General features: G+C 42.7%; 1 protein-coding gene across 1 annotated transcript in view; it reads right to left on the minus strand.

The window, feature by feature from the left end:
* SH3GL2 (SH3 domain containing GRB2 like 2, endophilin A1) overlaps window positions 1-19,183 on the minus strand; it is a 94,660-nt gene extending 75,477 nt beyond the window's left edge. Inside the window, exon 1 of the mRNA XM_065860787.2 lies at window positions 18,974-19,183. Within this exon, the coding sequence (XP_065716859.1) occupies window positions 18,974-19,018 (45 nt within the window). The 5' untranslated portion in view covers window positions 19,019-19,183. The remainder of the gene's footprint in view (window positions 1-18,973) is intronic.
* Between the last annotated feature and the right edge of the window lie 200 nt (window positions 19,184-19,383).

A 19,383-nucleotide genomic window follows, 5' to 3' on the forward strand; every position in this document is an offset into this window, starting at 1 on the left:
CCTATTTCCTTTGTCTAAGTATAATGTACACATCCTCATGGCTGGGAGTGCTTGATACACAATCATATACAGGTTTGTGAATAGGGGATGCATTGCAGTAATTTCACTGCTAGTTCCACAAGGAAAAGTAAAGCAGAGGAACATGAAATTAAAAAGGCTTGCAGGTCTACAGGGGGACTCTAATTGGATTCAAGGATTTTAAATTCATCTCCAAACACAGAGAAGCACAGAGTGACTCACAGGCCTTTCTGCAGAGAATACAGAGGTGAAATTTGCAGGGAAGATGAGGGTTCTGTGGGCAGAAAAACCGCAATAAAAACAAACACATTTGTAGTGTGAAAAAGCAAGTAGAAGTCACATAATGAAGTAATTTATAGGGCTCCTATGAGTTTCATAGTTTCAGAGAGAGCACCAGGACCAGCACAGAGGATGAGTAATTGCCACATACAGCATCACCCCAAGAACAGAAAACTGCCAAGGTATCTGAAAATAGCCAAAGCTGGGTTAGTATCAGTGGCACAGCTACTTTTCATGCTGTCACTCAAGCAACTGAGCTGTAAAACTGTGCATATCAGACTAGTGTTGTATAAAGGAAATGTCTGAGGAAGTGTATCAAGGATGATGTGTCACACGCTTATTTTTGTCTGGTTTTGTCCTCAGGGCAGCAAGGACACAGGTAGAGGACTGGGTGTCTATGTAGGATGTCACTGGGATACATCAGTTATCTGCGGCATAAGCTATAGCAGTCTGAGGGCAAAACAATCTCTCTGTTGCTTCTCTTGCACCTCTGCTGTGTGCAGCTCCCTCAAAAATTCCACTGAAAAAATACAATGCATTATACAGGTTGAGGTCCAATTGCAAGTGATTAGTTCATATTAAGGAACCAAAATCACTTGTCATGCTGTTTAGTGATGCCATTAAGTCTTAAACCTAAAAAATCATAATAGCCCTCAAAAAGAGAAGTAAACAGAAGTAACAGAGCACTCAGGAAGGCTATTTGCACAAGTACAGATAAATGTCCTTTCTGCAGCATGCAGGTGAAGTACACAACGGAGCTGACATTTGATTTAAAAAGATTTAATGAAAAAAAAAATTATCCACTTCACATGAATACACCCTGTAATGAAAAAGAGCTTTTTGAAAACTTCAAAGATCCATGCAGCCTTGAAAATGTTGACATCCACAAGCCCCTACCAAGCAAGACTTCAGAGAACACACTGACCTCATAGAAGCAGAGACATATAATGAGATAGATAGTAAAACAGCGTATCTGCTGCAGTTACTTCAACACCCGGTATCATCTTATTGCTGTGGTACAAATGTCCCATCACATAAATAAAAGGAATTAGAGCATTGTTAATGTTTTCTTCTCTCATCAGTATGTTCAGGTTTCAATGCACGCTGAGCTCTGAGGGTCAGTATTATCAGTAGCAAATACAAGCTAAACCAAACACAAGATATCTAACTGATCCACAGGAAGTATTAGCTACCTACATATTTTATTGGCATGACCATACCATTCTGTTCTCATGCTTCAATGAAAGCATGGAAGCCACACAATTAAAACTTAATAAAATCTGTCTCTAAGGAGAATGAATATAAAACATAATAGATCAAAATAACATGGCTCTAACACTATTCAGGGAATTGGCACTAGAAGTGTCTCTTTTCAGTCCTTTTGGGGCAGTATAGCAAACTGTTATTGGCTTTTTAATTTTTTCTTCCTGTAACTTCTTGTGTAGTGTTGAATGCTAATGGTGTGTTTTTCTCCTGAATTTCCGCTTTTCTTTTTGTTCTCAAAATTATTTGTGGCATACCAATCAGACCTTGCATGCATTAGAAGTTCTGACATGAAAAATCGTTTTATCTTCTTCAAATTCATAACACAATTCATAATGAAAAAAAGAAAAGCCTCCTAACAATTTCATGGTCAAACACACAATACTAAGTTTGTTCAGACTGCTCTCTCACCAGTGGTCGTTCAAACCTTTTGAAGTCCACAATTCCAGTTCAAAGATCAAGAACCATATACTTCGTGGGTAGGTACACTGGTTAAAATCGCAGTGGCACTGCTTCACTTACATACGAGCAATAGGACCTCTGCAGTTGGACTGCTATGGCCAGCACAGACATAAAAGAAATATCCCATAGGTCTCCCACAGCTTCATCTCCATGATTAAATAGGAGGTATCCCAATCTGTTTAAAGAGAGAACGGTTCTCACCACATATAATAACAAAACTATAAATTCGTTAATTAAAGTTGTATTCATGACAAGTGGTGTTTATTACAATTTGTCAACCCTTTGTGAGAACTTTGAGAAGTGTAGCCCAAATTTTAAAAATATGATGAACTACAATCTGTTCATTCTCAATGCTAAAAATTTACCTCTCCAAATAAAATCCCTTCATCTACACCTTAAACTCTACAAAGAAATTAAATATAAGGTGTTAAAAATAACATAAATGTAGAGGATGTCCCCATCTTTCTCCTACTACAGGCAACAAATCATCTGCAGTGCAAATGAAGGATGGGAAGGTAATTAAAATTCAAGCCATGTGGCTCTAGCAAAGTGCATTGCTTGACTGAAGTATCCGGAAAGATTAAGCCTCCAGAGGCTGGGAGGTATCCTCTTGACTCTTCAGAGAGATGCAGAGTCCAGGGACTTCCTATGGCCATCTAAGATGTTCCAGTTCCTACACGGAGCTTTTCCTTTTGAGTGTAGATTAATCTTCCAGACCCACTGAATACTTGATCAATGGCAAAATCTCAGCTGGCATGTCATGGAGAAATAGTAGGTCTATTTCTGGCTGAAAAGTGTAGCTTAAAACCAACATATTTTTAAGTCATTGACAAGAGACAGGTATGCAGTACCATTACTCACCAGCACTGTACACTTAGGCAATTTAGCAAGTCAGGAGTTCCACAGCACATCTCTGCAGCAAGACTGGCATAAGGCAGGATCACACTCCACTCTACTCATTGGGCTCTGGTTATGTAAGAGCAATGGCTCCCATCAGAGACAAACAAAGTGATATGTAACAGAAATAAGAAGCAGTAAAAATAGACATTTGCCCTCAGTACCACATTTACAATAGCCATCCCTCTTGGCATACCAAGACATCAACAATCCACAGAGTTTCCTCTCTAGTTTGCAGCTCTTTTGTCAGTGTCACAGTTTTGGCATACTGCTGAGATAAAAGTGATGCAAAACAGGGAGAATTCACAGCAAAGCTTTCACTGCCAGTGGGGATCCCTCAGTTACAAGGAGTATCTATTGCCCTGCTTTTATGTGGGTGCACAGAAAAGGAGCGGTTAAGGATCCTTTACTTCTCAGGCCAACTAAAGGCAGGTATCAGAGCTCACAACAGAGTACAGAAGCTGCCTCACCAGCCTCCCAGGTCTGCGTGATCCAAACCTTGGAGACGTGAACAATCAGTGTTATAGTGTGGCACCCATTTCCTCAGATCTGCTGAAGATGATACTTCTGCATGGCAAGTGTTACCCAGAGCACAATTGTTACCCAAAGCACCAGAGATCACATTTATGCACACTGCTTTTCAGAAGGCAATGGCCTCTTACTATTTCATAGGTCTGTAATAGTCCCCATAGAGGTCTCTGCCACAGAAGATACAATCTACTTCTTTAAAATGCACTCTAGATAAAGAAACCTGCTCTGCCACATCTGTTCACTATTACACCATTTCTTAAAATGCAGCCCTCTCTGTCCATAAATCTACATGATTTCTTTTCTCTGTGGATGATGTTGCTTTTCTTCTTTTATCTACCTACACGCTTGCAAAGGAAGTTTGTAGTAGCCGAGAAATATACTATATTTAAAACTCAAGTCAATCCATGAGCTGAACAGAGAGCTTTCCACAGCTGTGTGAAAACAAGACTTTAAATATTCATATGACATAGAAAAGCCCTCCTGAACTCAGATTGTTTTCTGCAGTTTTCCCAAGCATTTAGATTGTGAAAGTATTTTCAGTAGTGCAAATAAATTATAAATGCTTAGCAACTACCAAGTACCTTTTCCAGATTGCAAGTGCATTAGCATTTCAGTACAGATCAGGTGCCAATGTTTTAAAATAAATCTTATGGTCATCCCTATACTCCACTATGATCTAGATCTAGATATGACCTACACTACACAGCAGTCTTGTAGTATGTGAACTGGATTCCTTTTGAACGAAACTGAAGCAGAAATCCTGATGTTCTTCAACCACTAGCAGACATTCAGTCCACAGGACCAGACCAGAGTTATTCCAAAATCAAACTAAAAATAAATCATAAACTTCCATTGGGGAACGCTGTGTCGTCTGTGCCACTTGCTTTGCTCTACAGACCCATGTCTTTCGTGCTGTATGACTGTCCAACATAGACAGAAGCTCAGGTCAGCTGCTACATCACTCAATCTGAATGAAGGCACAAGGGAGGGGCACAACCATGCATCTGTGAAAGATCCGGCACACATTTTAAACTGGAGCAGCTCCCAAAGGAGGAAAGTTGTAAGGAGACAAAGTGGTTCAGAAGAATTACTGCCAGGTCTTTGCAATGGCTGTCATCTCTCTCCTGCTATGTGTTATTTTCCCCTCAAAGATCTTAAGTCTTCTAATGATATGCTTATAAAAAAACATTAGTTTTTACACTTAAAAGAACTAAAAATTTAAACCCTGAAGTCAAGACAATTCAGAAAAAAAAAAATAAATAAAAAGGATCCAGCATTATTAATTTGTAAAGCATCTTGATTCTGTAATATGCTCTTGATGTGTAGGATTGTAGACTTTAAAAATACTTGAGGAAAAAAAAAAAGCTGTGTTAAAAATGTCCTCTGAACATTCAAAATAAAATAAATCAGCAAAATACTCCAACACAACAGAATTCATTCTGCAGAACATTGTTTTGCTGCTGAGTGAAGGCACAGAGCACACACATTAGTGCATGTCTCCAGGTCACCTCCATTGTTCACTTGCAACAAGTCACAATAGGAGACAAAATTCTGGGAATATTTTTGGAAGTCTTAATTATGCACTGCCTGCTTGAAAGACCTTCGATATTATAAGAACACTTTCTGCTTTTGTGAACTGATTCATCTACCTTTTAAATATTTAAGAATTAAGAGCCATAGTGTGCTGGTTTATAATTTACAGCAGTTGTTAATGAGAGCACCCTTGTTGTTTAAAGATAAAAAAGGTATCAGAACAAACCCCAGCCTTTCCAGTCTGCAAACCAAATACATTATTTCAGTAAAGCCAAGGAGTCACTGTTACAGTCACAATGAATTAATTAAGTCCCAGCTCCTCGGTGACATTGAGATGATGCAGAGGAAACTAGGCCCCCAACCCTGCCAGAAATTCCTCAGATGTCAAAAGATTGCACTGAAAAAAAAGAGACAAAAGTCACTTTTGCCTCCCTTCAGGTCACTTTGCAGCAGAGATGTAAGAAGAGAAATGGTTGCAGAACCATGCACTGCAGAGATTTTCCTCTTGGCACAGGCTGGGAAGGGTTGGGGTAGGAAACAAAGTTGCTGTAACTATGCTTTCATTTATTTTTTTCCTCTTCTTTTCCCTCCCCACTTCCCCCGCCCTCTCAGTCATCCCTGAGCATTTTTGTCAGTGAGATACATTTATCTATGATACAACAGGACTGAGTTTCTGTAACACATCTTTCCCAAGGCTTCCCCATAGCTTAGCACAGGGCACCCAGAAATGGCTATTACTTCCTTCCTCAATGTACAGAAGGTAAGCTCCAAGGCAAGCCCGAGCAGGAAAAAATGGAGCAACAACACTTCAAAGCACTCTCAGCTCTCACCTGGGAATGCTAAGGAGCAAGTTGGCATTTGCTCATCCAAGCTTATTCACACTGCTAGGTTTCAACACCACACATCTTAAATCTATAACCACAAACCCAGACGCTCTCAAGGGCAACAGTGGAGATTTTAAGGCAGAAAATGGACACCCCAAATAGCTGCTGACTTCTGACAGTGACACCTGCAGTGTGCCATCCTACCATGACTACTTGCATGATGTTGCATTACAGAGCAGTGTGTGAGCCAGCACAAGCAGGTCACAGGAACAATCATAACCCATGGATGAAACGCAAAGAGTACATTTATTTTTGTTACCTTGCTAACTCAGGGATCCCCAAAAAAAGCACCTGGGCAGAGATACGCAAGTGAGAATGCAGGCACTGCAGAGCTCAGTCCTTGCTAGATCAGCGAGCCTGCTGGTTTCACCTGTGTACCAGGGATTCACACCAGCACAGTTTACCACACTGCTTTGGTCTTTGCTTGCAGTAGAAAAGGAATTTCAAGGATGTTCAATAAGGCCTCTTTCACAGGCCTATGTTATCTAAACACAGAGATCCTACTTCATCAAGCACACAAGGCTAAACAACAATTAGCATGATATATGTGTTTTTCTCCACTCCAGCTGCAGTCGCTTGAGCGTATTTACAATTCTCCTCACCAATCTTCCATTATATTCCCACAAAGAAAAAAAAAAGAGTCATAATCTTCCCCACATGCTCTTCTGTTCTCAGTGTAATGCTAATAAAATTCCTAAAACACAGCATACAAAGTCAACATCTGGTCCCACTCTCCCCTCTTGCTGGCCCTCTGCTACCTGCTCCTTCACATGCTCTCTAAAGCCCTAAGTCAAGCAGGTTCTGCCTCTGGCTCAGCCATCCACAGGGCTGTTACACATACTCTTGACCTGGTCTTCATTCCTTAACAAAAAGCTCATTTGGCATGTGTGGCTTATTTCCCAGCTGCTTGATTTACCTTCCCAAATTTATTTTTATTGCAAGAAAATGAATATAGCATTTAAAGGAAATACAGCTCTCAGTAATAATATTTTACAAAGGTTTGAAAGAAATATCAGGAGGAAATCAGGGAAAAAGAAGTCTACAGCAGTGAATCTGTTTGACTGCTTGTAAATGAAGAAGTTGCCCTGGACAGAAGTGTAGTTAATCTGCAAACAAAAATGGAAAAAATATGGAACTACAATAGTCTGTTTTATTGCAGCTTCATTATATTTTCAAATCTCCCTTGCTCCAATGTGCTATGTAAGAAGAGAGAGAAAAAGTGCTTCACAGAATGCAAGTGAACAAGATGTAACACTATCATATCTGCATGTCTCTAAAGAACCTTCCAAATCTGCTCAGGAAGACTGCCTGCTTTTCATAAAAGTTGCTAGAAATCCCATACCGCTGATTTTAATGTATGACTTGGGAAGTGGTCTTGTTCTCAAGATAAGAGGAGCGAGTCAGCAATTACCCTAATAGAGCCAAAATTACAGCAACAGAAATGAGAGTAAGGCCAGTCCTTGGACATAATTGAATCTTCTCCTATATTTTCAAATTTAAGTCCATCCATATTCCAATTTGGTTTTATCTCAGGAACTTATTTTATTATTAAACTGGATTCTGCAGTGGTACCAGTAGTCCCCAGTCAGAACTCAACCCAAGAATACTCAGCTGCTTGCTTGGCCACTACATCTGGGATGTTCATCAAGGAATAAAACCAGAGCTGAGCCTTTCTAGGTCTTTTGAGTCACAAAAACATGTGTCCAGGAATTAACAGTGATATGGGGAAGGAGGACATACAATTTAGTTACTTATACTATGCACTGAGCAGCACTGAGCAAAAGGATAGCTCCTTTACTAAAGATATACTAAAATTCTTATCTTACAGTTAGCAGCAATGCTTTATCTCATTAAGGCAACAAAGTCTTCTCCCTGCGTCAGGGTTATGGAAAAGCAAGACAAACTGGAACAATTCTGCCTTTAATCATGAAAAGCCACACATCTGTATAGCTAGTAAATCTGCTACTGCGTTTTGCCTTTGTGACCCAGCCAGGTTATTTTCAGTCACCGACGGTGCAGACGTCACAAGGTTGCAGAAGCCCCAGGAATACACTAACACAGAGCTCAGCTTCTGCCCAGGACAGTTTTGCACTTCAGTGAATGGTTTGATTGAAACGGGCACCTTGCTGACCAAAATCTAGCAAAAGCTTTGGGAGTCAGTGCTCTGGTCAGGACAGCGAACTCTCCCTAGGGAAGGAACAAGCACCTGAGTCACAGACAGCTTATTTCCAGTGAATGTCCAGCAGTTTTTGTTAGAAGACTATGTCCAAACCAGAGCAGCAGGGAAGTATTTCCTTTTCCTTATTCTTTCTCCCCATGAGACAGGAAATCTACAACAGATAGGGTCCTTATCTTAGAATCAATGTTGTCCTTTCCCCTCCTTAACCACCTTCCAATACCACATATACTGACGGACACCATTAAATCCATGCTGACGTCTTCGATCTGCTGGTATTATTTAGGCTGTATGTGTTTTGGGAACAGTTCTCATCATTTTCCTGGGTTGGAACAATACATAGTATCACAGTGTCTAGATCAGGAACTGAGGATCCTGGCTACAGCAGGCTATCAAGATGGAAACAGCAAGCGTTGGCTTCATTCACTAAGGCCTGACATTTTTTCTGCCTCTAGTCAGAGCAGTCTGTACATACTGGCACACAGAACTTGCTTCTGCTCAGTTTTCAAGGATTTCTGCTGAGGAATCCTCACTCTTTCATACTCATCTTCCTTTCAGGTATCTTACTCCCACCCATCATTACAGTTAAATAAAAAACAGAATACTCCCCGGAGAACACCAAAAGCTCTACAGTCTATTTCAAGTATTACAGGTTATTGGCCATCAAAATGCAGCCATTCTGAAATGTGCCAATCCAGACCTTTGAGGAGGGATGTGACATCTGTGAAAATGGCAGGTCCCAAATCACCCTGACTTAAATTATTTTGAATTACAACACTACAAAGAAAACAAAATACATATATTTTGATATCAGGTATTTGTGGCTCTTCGTTTAGTAAGAGAATCCCATTTCTACCATGCAAAGCTTTGCTGCTATGTGTCCTTTTTGTAGCAGTGTATTGGGTGTGCACAGCAAGGTTTTGGTAGCAGGAGGGCTACAGGGATGGTTTCTATACGAGGCTGCTAGAAGTTTCCTGTGTCCAACAGAGCCAGTGGCAGCTGGCTTCAAGATGGACTCACTACTGGCCACAGCTAAGCCATTCAGTGATGGTGTTAGCACCTCTGGGATAACATATCTAAGAAGGGAGGTTGGAAAATGGTGCAACTGCAGCCAGAGAGAAGAGTGAGAATATGTGAGACAACTCTGCAGACACGAAGGTCAGTGAAGAAGGGGGGCAGGAGGAGCCCCAGGTGGTGGAGCAGAGATTCCCCTGCAGCCCACAGTGCAGACCATGGTGAGGCCGGCTGTCCCCCAGCAGCCCATGGAGTCCATGGTGGAGCAGAGACCCGCTTGTAGCCTGTGGAGGAACCCATGTCAGCGCAGGTGTATACTCCCAAAGAAGACTGTGGCCCCATGAAGAGCCTGCACTGGAGCAGACTCCTGGCAGGACCTGTGGAGCTGCAGAGAGAGGAGCCCATGCTGGAGCACGTTTTCTGTCAGGACTTGTGACCTCATGGGGTCATAGTGGAGCAGTCTGTTCCTGAAGGACTACACCCTGTGGAAAGGACCCACACTGCAGCAGTTTGTGAACAATTCAGCCCATGGGGAGGATCCACAGTGGAGAAGTTTGTGGAGGACTCTCTCCCACGCGAGGGACCCCAAGCTGCAGCAGGGGAAGAGTGTGAGGAGGAAGGAGCAGCAGAGACAATGTGTGATGAACTGACCCCAAGCCCCATTCCCCATCCCCCTGCACCACTTAGGGGGAGGAGTCAGGAGTGAAGGTGAGCCTAGAAAGAAGGAAGGAGTGGAGAGAAGGTGTTTTAAGATTTCATTTTTATTTCTCATTACCCTACTCTGATTTGATTGGTAATAAATTCAACTAACCTCCCCAGGTTGAGTCTGTTTTGCCGGTAACAGTAATTCCTGAGTTATCTCCTTGTCCTTATCTTGACCCACAAGCCTTTTGTTATATTTTCTCTCCCCTGTCCAGTTGAGGAGGGGGTCACCTGGTCACCTGGCATCCAGCCAAGGTCAATCTACAATGAGCAGTTTACACAGGTGAAACAAACCAGACAAAACCAGCAGAGGAAAATTTTTCTGTATAAAAAAGTTAAAGATCTACATTATTCATTTCAGAACTATGTAAGTTTGCCTCTGCTGTAGGCAGTTAAGTATTCCTCTCATCTAGAAACTCACATTTTACCTGTCTATACTTAAGACAGGCCAGATGCATACGGTATACGCCTACTGCCTGCAACAGTTATGTCCAATTCCAACAGTGGTGGATTTGCCTCATCTATGGTAACGTGGTTTTCAGCACTTTTGTGGAAAAGAAAAGATTTCCTCGCCAGCCTCAGAGTAATATGGTCATATTTTGAAAAAATTATTTAGACCACAAATAACAGAGGTACCATAAGATCCAGCCATCCCTCCTGAGAGAAAAACTTCCATTTGTTGATGCTAGTGGAAGGCTCCTTGGATGAAGGAATCTAATCAGTAAACCATGTGTATGTGTGCTTATTTTGCATGTAAAGGCACATTTCCACATTCAAACGTCTTGGCTCCTGAAAACATCTGCGTATTGTTGAACTTTTCTTATGCCTCAGCTTTGTTTTAAAAGTTCTTTTTTCTTTTCATAATAGTAGAAAATCAAATTCCACCTCATCCTGGCCAACACAAAGAAATGGAATGAAGCAACCAACAGAAAACTCATCTAGGACTGTCTCCTAAGCACTGAAACCTTCTTCCACTTCACCTGGAGCAAGACCCAAGTTTAACTTCAGATAGCATTCCTACAGAAACATAAATCTCCATTAGTTGAGAAAAATACAATAACTGGTTATCTTTAATGCCTTGGCCAGTTCTGTGCAAACACTCTCATTCCAATGGAAGGATGCGGTTAAGTGTGCTGTCCTCAGATCCCTTTACAAACAAAGCCAATTAAATTGAAATGCTGTTCTTCTACCGGCAGAAAGAAATCCATTCATTGTAGAGTTATACTTGTAAAATTGCAGCACTTCAAATTCAGTCCTTAGATTATGATGCCATAACTTTCCAAGACAGATGAGCTCTAAGTGACTCATCTGGAAAGTCAAAGACTATTTTTGACATTTATACCTTATGAATTATTAACTGGTTTGCTGCATCCAAAATGATTTTGCATGAAAATTATTTTTTGGCACATACTTTGGAGGCTGAAAATTGTAAACACTTGTAAAAAGCCAGCAAAAATATCTAATTGGCTAGTACGGCTTAAAAGAACAAGTCTTGTTTGTCTACAGAAAGTCACAAAATATTAAATCAATAATATTTTCAGGAGAATCTTCTTTCTGGGGAAAAAAAAAATAAAACACACTTCAACTCTTTCGCAACATGCTCTGTTATCACCCTATTTTGTTGTGGTGCCACTCTTGCCCATAGAAGCGGAAGTTATGTCCAGTGCTAAAGGATACTTTTAAATGGAAATTAAATTATGATCTCAGTGTTAACTGCACAGAAATAATCAAATTTCTTAACACAAACGTGAAAAACAAGCCCTTTTTCAAAATGTTTAGATAAATTGTTTTCACATTTTAAGACCTTTTGCAGTCAGCAATAACTGGAATTTAGGCAACCAAAAAATAACAATTGATCAATAAATAAATAACAAAAATTATTAAAAAGTCAAATGGAAATCCACAAAAATATGAAGAAGGCAGAGGAGGATGTAAACATTTTAACACTGTAAGGCGCTTTTCTGCTATCGCTGTCGGGGGAAAAAGGAGGGGGCAGGGAGAAGCCAACATTTTTCTCTATTTCAGAACTTCTGGTTACAAAGGATTCAGTATAGCATCCCAGTCTGACAAAGCGATAACAAACCCAAGGGACAAATGACCAAAACACAGCCCAGTGGAAATTACATCAATATGACACTTGCTGTTTCACGAACAATGAACCCAGCTAGTGGCACCTATCTATTCTGAAACACATGTGGATTCACTTCACCAGCCATTCCCTGGTGACACGTCTTTTAGCCGAACCAGTGGCTCAATGTCTCGTTATTTCAGGAGGCCCTCTGGCATCACACCAAGCCTTCTTTGCAGGCTGCCATGATCAAGGTTACACTGCTGCTGCCCCAGAAACACCTTCGCTGGGATCAAGTAACACCCCTTCTTTGGTGGGGGAATGGTGATGAGGAAAGAAGCTGAGAGCAAACTGCTGCCCCTCCGTGTGACCCACGTGATACCGTAACAACAACTTCAGCCCACTTTCAGTCCATAAAATTGGCAGTTTTTTTTAACGGCTATTTAGTTATACAGATATGGTTCCATCATGGGCACAAGAGTATCATCAGTTTTACACAATTTACAACTACATATCCATGAATCATTCTGTCCAGGTCTGCCACAGTGGTTTGTTTTCCATCCACAGACAGGTTGAAATTATGCTGAAATCCAACAGCTACTTCTTTTTGGTTGGTTGGCTGGTTGGTTCATTTGGTTTGTTTTCTCTTTCCCCATAAACAGAAAGCTTGTGAATGATGTTATAGCACAGTAAATATGAATTCCCATCCTTTTTCTCTGCTTTGGGAGAAATGAAAAAGTTATTTTAATTTCTATCATTTCTATGGCAGGTTGACACGTGCTATAACCTCAGGTTTAAAAAAGGCTACTATTTGGTCTCCAAGATTAAGTGCAGGATGAGATAAGCATGGAAGGCTAGGCAATTCTGTTGTGGCAAAGATCATAATAATACCATGCTGTAGCTCAGTTTTCTTTCATCTGCATACCTCCCTACATTTAAGAGAGGATCAGCACCACCACTGTCCATGAGGGATGACTAAGTGAGAAGAAAATGAGGACCAGAGTCACAGACTTTGCTGGAAAGCAGCACAAAGAAAGCCTTTTCAGTTCCAGGAGAAAAGGGTGCTGGAAGGATGCTTTGGTTGCCACTGAGGTACCACACACTTTGAGAGCACTTCCCACCACATACAGTCCATTCACAATTTCACTTCAGATGTACGTACAGAGTTGCAACAGCTACTTGTGGCCTGCAAAGCAGATTTTCATCTCCTCCCTCCCTCCCTCCCTCCCTCCCTCCCTCCCTCCCTCCCTTCCTTCCTTCCTTCCTTCCTTCCTTCCTTCCTTCCTTCCTTCCTTCCTTCCTTCCTTCCTTCCTTCCTTCCTTCCTTCCTTCCTTCCTTCCTTCCTTCCTTCCTTCCTTCCTTCCTTCCTTCCTTCCTTCCTTCCTTCCCCTCTTCCGAGTTTTTACAGTCAAAGACTTCAGTGGCAAACTACTACGTCATGACAGTCACTGTTCAAGCTCCTTGACACCACATCCTCCACAACAAACGAGTGAGCCCACCCCAGCACCTACCTTACATTTGCACTTGACAGCTATGTAAAACTGCAGAACCCTCTGCACAGTAACCTCTGCAAAATCTGCTTCAGTTAAACCAATTTATGCTGCTTCAGCACTTTTATGAAGCATGCTGTCAATTAGCACGCTAGTCACAAGGGCACATTTAAATCTCAAAGATGCTGTTTTGCATGAATGATCAGGAGCAGCCAGTTCTTCCTTGCTGTGTAATACTTCCAGTGAAGACGGAAGTATAAAAGAAAAATGTCACACAGGATGTGTTTTGAGCATAGCATTCACACATACTATTTGCCTCCACAGACCACTGGGAGAAAAACTGCAGACAGGTGTCATTCAGTGTTCCAGTTTTATTTATACTTACATACGTAAAAGTGGGAACTGGATATATCAGGTGAAAGGATACTGCAGTAACAGATGCTTGAGAAATCTTCCCCCAAAAGCAAACCATTATCTTTTTTTGTACACAAAGCAGCAGCTCTTTCAGTAAGATTTAGAAACAGGGTTAGAAACCAGAGCAGAGTGGGTAGGTCATCAGCAACTCAGAAGGGTTACACAGTATCCAACTAAATCACCATTCAGATTAAGGTCAATTTTTCACCCTTTCAATTATGTAATATCAACAAAAGGACACCTGGGAATGGTGCCAAATGTGAATTCTGTATCTGGCAATCAAACTACAGTGCCCAAACAGAAGGAACGTTCCTACCTGCTGTGGAAATAATCCCCTCCACAGCTAAGTAAATATTTTTTCTAAAAATAGTCTTTATTCCCAGATCAAAAATGTTCTCCCTTTCCTTGATCTCAAAATGTACCACTGTGCACTGAGAGAAACCAACCGACTGTCAAAGCTACACAGCTCTTGAAGAGAGGTTCCTAACAGCTGGCATTGGACACAATCCTCAGAGCAACAGCACCCTGCAAATGGGTCTTTTTCCCATCCTCCACCTGCTCACAAGTTTCCACGCTACAGAAGAAGGGAGCTCTTTATGTCCAACATAAGCAATACGCAATGCAGCAGCCACACTCACAAAAATAGACAATTGTCCAGCTCCCCAGACTGGCTCACATACATACCTTTACATACATGGGAACTAACCATAATTTGGTGGGTGTGGGTGAGAGGAAACACAGAAGGAGACAGGCAGACCCAGTGTGAGCCCAGCTTCAATCACAGTCAGCTGGAGAAGACAAGTGAGGGGCTTTCACTGAAAAAGCCAAGGCAGCAAGCACGCACAGGTCCCACTCAACACCGCAGGACAGTCAGTAACACATTATTAATAGGAAGCTTGATGGGGATTTAGGAAAATTTTTATATCAACACATCACTGTCCGCATTCTCTGTTAATATGAAAGGAATGGTAACAATTGGTCAGTTGCAGTTTGAGAATTTAGCAAGTGTAGAAAACACGTTGTGCATAAAGGATTGCTTTCCCCATCCCAGTTAAAAATATTTTACATGCTTCCAAACAACAAATTTAGAATAGAGTCAGCTAGATGAACGACAATATAAAAACATTTGACAAGGAGATGAATTTCCACCATACTCATATTCACACTCATTTCAATTGAACCAGTCACAAGTTTACGGTGATTCAGACACTCAGAACATTTGCTGGATCCATGCTAATAAGCAGACACTCTTCCAGGACACTTTCAAAACACATTATCAACATTTTCAAACTCTGCCTCAACCATAATGTGTTCTTTCTTGCAGATGAACCTATACAGACAGATTTCAATCAATGCAGAATTGCTGGAAAGCCCACAGGATTTTGTGTTACGTGGGTAACAAAATAGCAAGGCGGGAGCCTCATTTGCTTCTCATTGAACATGAGGGTCAATCTCTCACTCTGCACAAAGCTGCTTTATTAATGAGAGAAGCGTGGTACTTTCCACCTCAATGTCAGAGCATGAAACAAGCTACTGACAACTATGAGTGGAAGTCTTTCAGTAATAAATGTGTTTCTCTATAAAACTGTATCAGCTGGTTACTTCTGTCTTGGTGTTAAGACAAATTAAATCATGTTTTATCATACAAGCAGAATACAGTGGTAGAAAAGAAATTGTATTACAGGCCTTTTGGTTCTAATCACCACATTCAGACTGCTATGGGCAGTCCCGTGTATTCACTGGTTTGCAGGGGAACCTCAGATGTGGCCATTTCCAGCATTTTTGTTCACTTCATTCCTTACGAATCTCTTACTTTCTGAAAGCTTAGTTTTGTCTGTGGCTCACAAGACCCATATTGCAGAATGAATGCAGTCATGTGGAAACAAAGCTTGTGCTGTTTTAAAATAACCATTCAAATGACCCAGACTGTCAAATCTTTATCACCCAAAATGATTCTGGTGGTTTTAAAACTGTACATAAACCTGCAGGAAGCAACAGTCTCTCGGTCACATTGACATAGCCCTAATGGCAGAGTCTGTATGCCTTAATAAAAAGGGACCATTTGGTGGCACAACACTTAGTTGCTCATTTCTGGAAAAACACTCTTTGGAGCAATCTGCTTAGCTCCAGGACATTGGACAGATTTGCAGCATCACAGTTAACATTCAAATGGGGCTACTTCTCCTTTTTAGGGATAAGAGCAGTAAATGAATAATCTAACCAGCTCTGTACTCATCAGTCTAACATCTTGTAATTCTGCATGAATGTCACAACTTCTAGGCTCACTCTCCTTCTACAAACTCAGGAATATTACTTCTAAATTTAAGCTGCACAGAGGTAAAACCATTAAAGTTCTGCTGAAAGGAAAAAGAGTGAATGCTGCATTTTAGAATTAATGAGCAAAGCTTCCTCTTGCTTTTCAGTGACTCACTGCTGTTGCACTTGGTGCATGAAATTTGACAGGCATGAAGTTCTTCAGCATGGCTTCTAGTAAAAACCAGAATGGTACTGTTTCATGCAGGTTAGTCTGATATTTTACAAGTCAAAAAATGATGAATGAAAACAAAATGCTTACATTGTATAAAACAATCCAAACATGTAAGTCACATAATTTTAAGTTGTGCTATGGAAAGCAGATTACTTCTAGATGAAGGAAACTTCTAAATAACATTTAAATTGTGCCGCAAATCTTTATACTTCTAACTGGAACTGCATTTTGTATTAATAATATTGTATGCTCATAATCATAAACTCCCTGTCTATAAGTGGTACTTATGTTACAACAAGAATAGCAGCATTAAAGATAGAAAGAAACAAAATGAGAAACTTCAAGATTTCACAATATTGAACTGGGTTAAAGGACACAATAACCTGAGAAATAACTTGAAATTGTTCCTGGCATCATTTAGGACTCTCTTACGACACCGGATCATGCACAAGTTCTTACGTGAATGAGAAGCAAAGGAAAAATTCAGAATTTTTAGAACTTCCGATTTGTTTGGTCCTATCTGGGAAGCTTCATTCATACAGGCAACGTCAATCCATATTTCACCTGGGGATTAATCCCTAGGCAAACGGATTACTCCCTAGAGTAAGGTCACCACGACTAAATCCTGGATTTCTCACTCATACTGAAAACAAGCCAATAAACAGATCAGACTTGCAACCTATTTGTGAGTCATTCTCATGCATGAATGTGTCTTCATGGCCTACATACAATCTGTGGAAGTCAAGGCTTGGCCCAAAAATCCCTGGGTCATCTGATGTCAGGCTGCTAAATCTGGCATCAGAAACTTAATATTTTGGTTCCAGCCAGCTAAAACCCTTCCTTCTAAATGACAACCAGTGTGAGAGTGTCATCTGAAGGACAGACCAGCACGCACAGACCTTTCACACCATGCTCTCTCCAAAAGCGATGTTTACCTCTACTGCTGCAGAGGCATACTCATTAACTCATAATAATAGAGAACTGAGACCTCTATTATTAAAAAGTGAACCTCATCTTGCCTACTTCTTAAACGTGTAAGACACAGACACTGTAATTATCATTTTTGGTACCAGAACTCCATGCAGCAATGATGATTTCTGGGCTTCTGACAGCAATGTAGGTAGCAGGGGGAGAAATAACAAACTAGCAGAAGCAGCAGATGGGCGCTCTAGGATGGGCTCAGGCACCCTTAACTGCTGCTTACCGCATCTGTCGTGAGTATAGCAGGTTTCTGTGAAGCTTATTTCACCACTGATGCAGCACAATGTGGTATGAAAGGTGAGACACAATGTCACCCAGTGCTTGCACAGGCCCATGCAGGACTTGACATATCCCATTGCATTCATAACAGGCATTGGTGTAATTGCAAGGCATTGAGAATCAGAATTTGGAAAAATTCCTGTATTAGGGGTCATTCTTTCAATAATATTTCCCCACAGTGCAAAAAGAGATGAGATGAAAGATATGAGATGGATAAGAAAGGGAAAAAACACAGGTTTTGAAAAGCTTAAAACAGCTGCGCTATCTTGCATGGCAGTACCTATAGACTGCTTGCAGTGACCAAGACTGCTACCTGAAGATGCCTGCAATGACAATTAGCAGGAAATAACCAGGGATTTTGTATTGAGTTAAAACAAAACAAAACAACAACAACAACAACAAAAAGGAGCACATTACAGTGGTCTTGATCTCAAATCGCCAAATACAAATAAATTCCCCACACTTCTATGAAGCCATTTCAGATTTATTCCCAAAGCACGCTGAGTCAGAACCTGATTCAGAAACTGTCCTCATAGACTGTAACACAGAGATTTTGTGTTAGAAAACAAGTTGAAGCCTGGTGAAGCAAGTTGAAGCCTGGTAAATCCTGACCTTCAATATCACACCATGCCTAAAGCAAAAGGACCAAACCTTATTATTCAGATTTTCTCTGTATTCGGGAGCCAGAAACCAAAAAAAAAGGTCATGTTTATTGCTGATGTAAAAAGTCAGGTTGCAGAAACGCCAATAGACACACGGGGCACAGCTCTCTGTAAAGAAGGTCCGAGACACACGGCGGGTGTCAGCCCCAGGGGCCACCCCCGCTGCCTCGAAGCCCTCTCTGTGCCCGCGCTGGCTGCCCAGGACCCGCGCCCGCACCCCGGGAGCCCCTGCCCGCCTGCCGCAGCGCGGCCGGAGCCGGGGTGCGACAGATGCGGACGGACGGCAAAGCCCTGGCCCGATGCACCGTGCAGCGCACGCACCCACGGAAAACCGCGCACTCAAACCAGTGGACATTCGTGCAGACCCATCCCCACACCCGCGGACATTCACGCACCATGCACAATCCTGCGCGTCCATGCAAACCTGTGAACCGCTCACGAACCACGCACATCCGTGCACCATGGACACCCGTGCATACTCACGCACCTCCGTGCACACTCACATTTGTGCACAATACACGCGCAAAGCGACTCAACCTCACACACCCGTGCACACGAACGAAAACCCGAGAGCACTCATGAACACCACACACCTGTGCACACGGCTGCACACCCGTGCACGTGCGTGCAAACCCACTCGTGCATGCTCCGGCGCACGGGAGCACGACGCACGGCCGGACACAGCCCTGCATCGCGCACCCGACTGCACCCCGCAGCCTGCACCGCCGAGCACCCCAGTGCGCAGCCGGGCACCGCGCACCCACCCGTGCGCCCCACGCACACCTCTTGCCGGCCAGGGTGAGGGGTGGGGGGGTAGCGGGGGAACAGTACCTGGGTCGCTTTGTGGAACTGCTTCTTGAGGCCGGCCACCGACATGGCGAGGGCGGTGCGCTGCAGCGGAGCCGAGCGGAGCCGAGGGGCGATGCGCTGTTGGGTGCACTCGCCTGCCCGCCCGCACCGGCGCCGCTCGCGGAGGCTGCCAGACAGCGGCGGCGAAGTGAGGGCGCTGTGACGTCAGGGGGGACGCACCGCCTCCCCCCGGCACCGCCGCTCGCCCCCGCCCCCCAGGTGTCGTTGTCCCCGGCAGCGGCCCCGCCGCGGGCACGGGGCGGCCTCGGCGCTTCGCGCGCTGTCGCAGCGCCACCTCCGCGCGGCCGGGCCGGCAGAGTCCTGCCCCACGCCCCCTCCCGCCCCTCAGTTCGTGGGTGGCGCCCCAGCGCGCGCGTCCCGGCGGTCTGTCC

Source organism: Patagioenas fasciata, chromosome Z (genome assembly GCF_037038585.1).
Source record: "Patagioenas fasciata isolate bPatFas1 chromosome Z, bPatFas1.hap1, whole genome shotgun sequence".
Classification (NCBI taxonomy): domain Eukaryota; kingdom Metazoa; phylum Chordata; class Aves; order Columbiformes; family Columbidae; genus Patagioenas; species Patagioenas fasciata.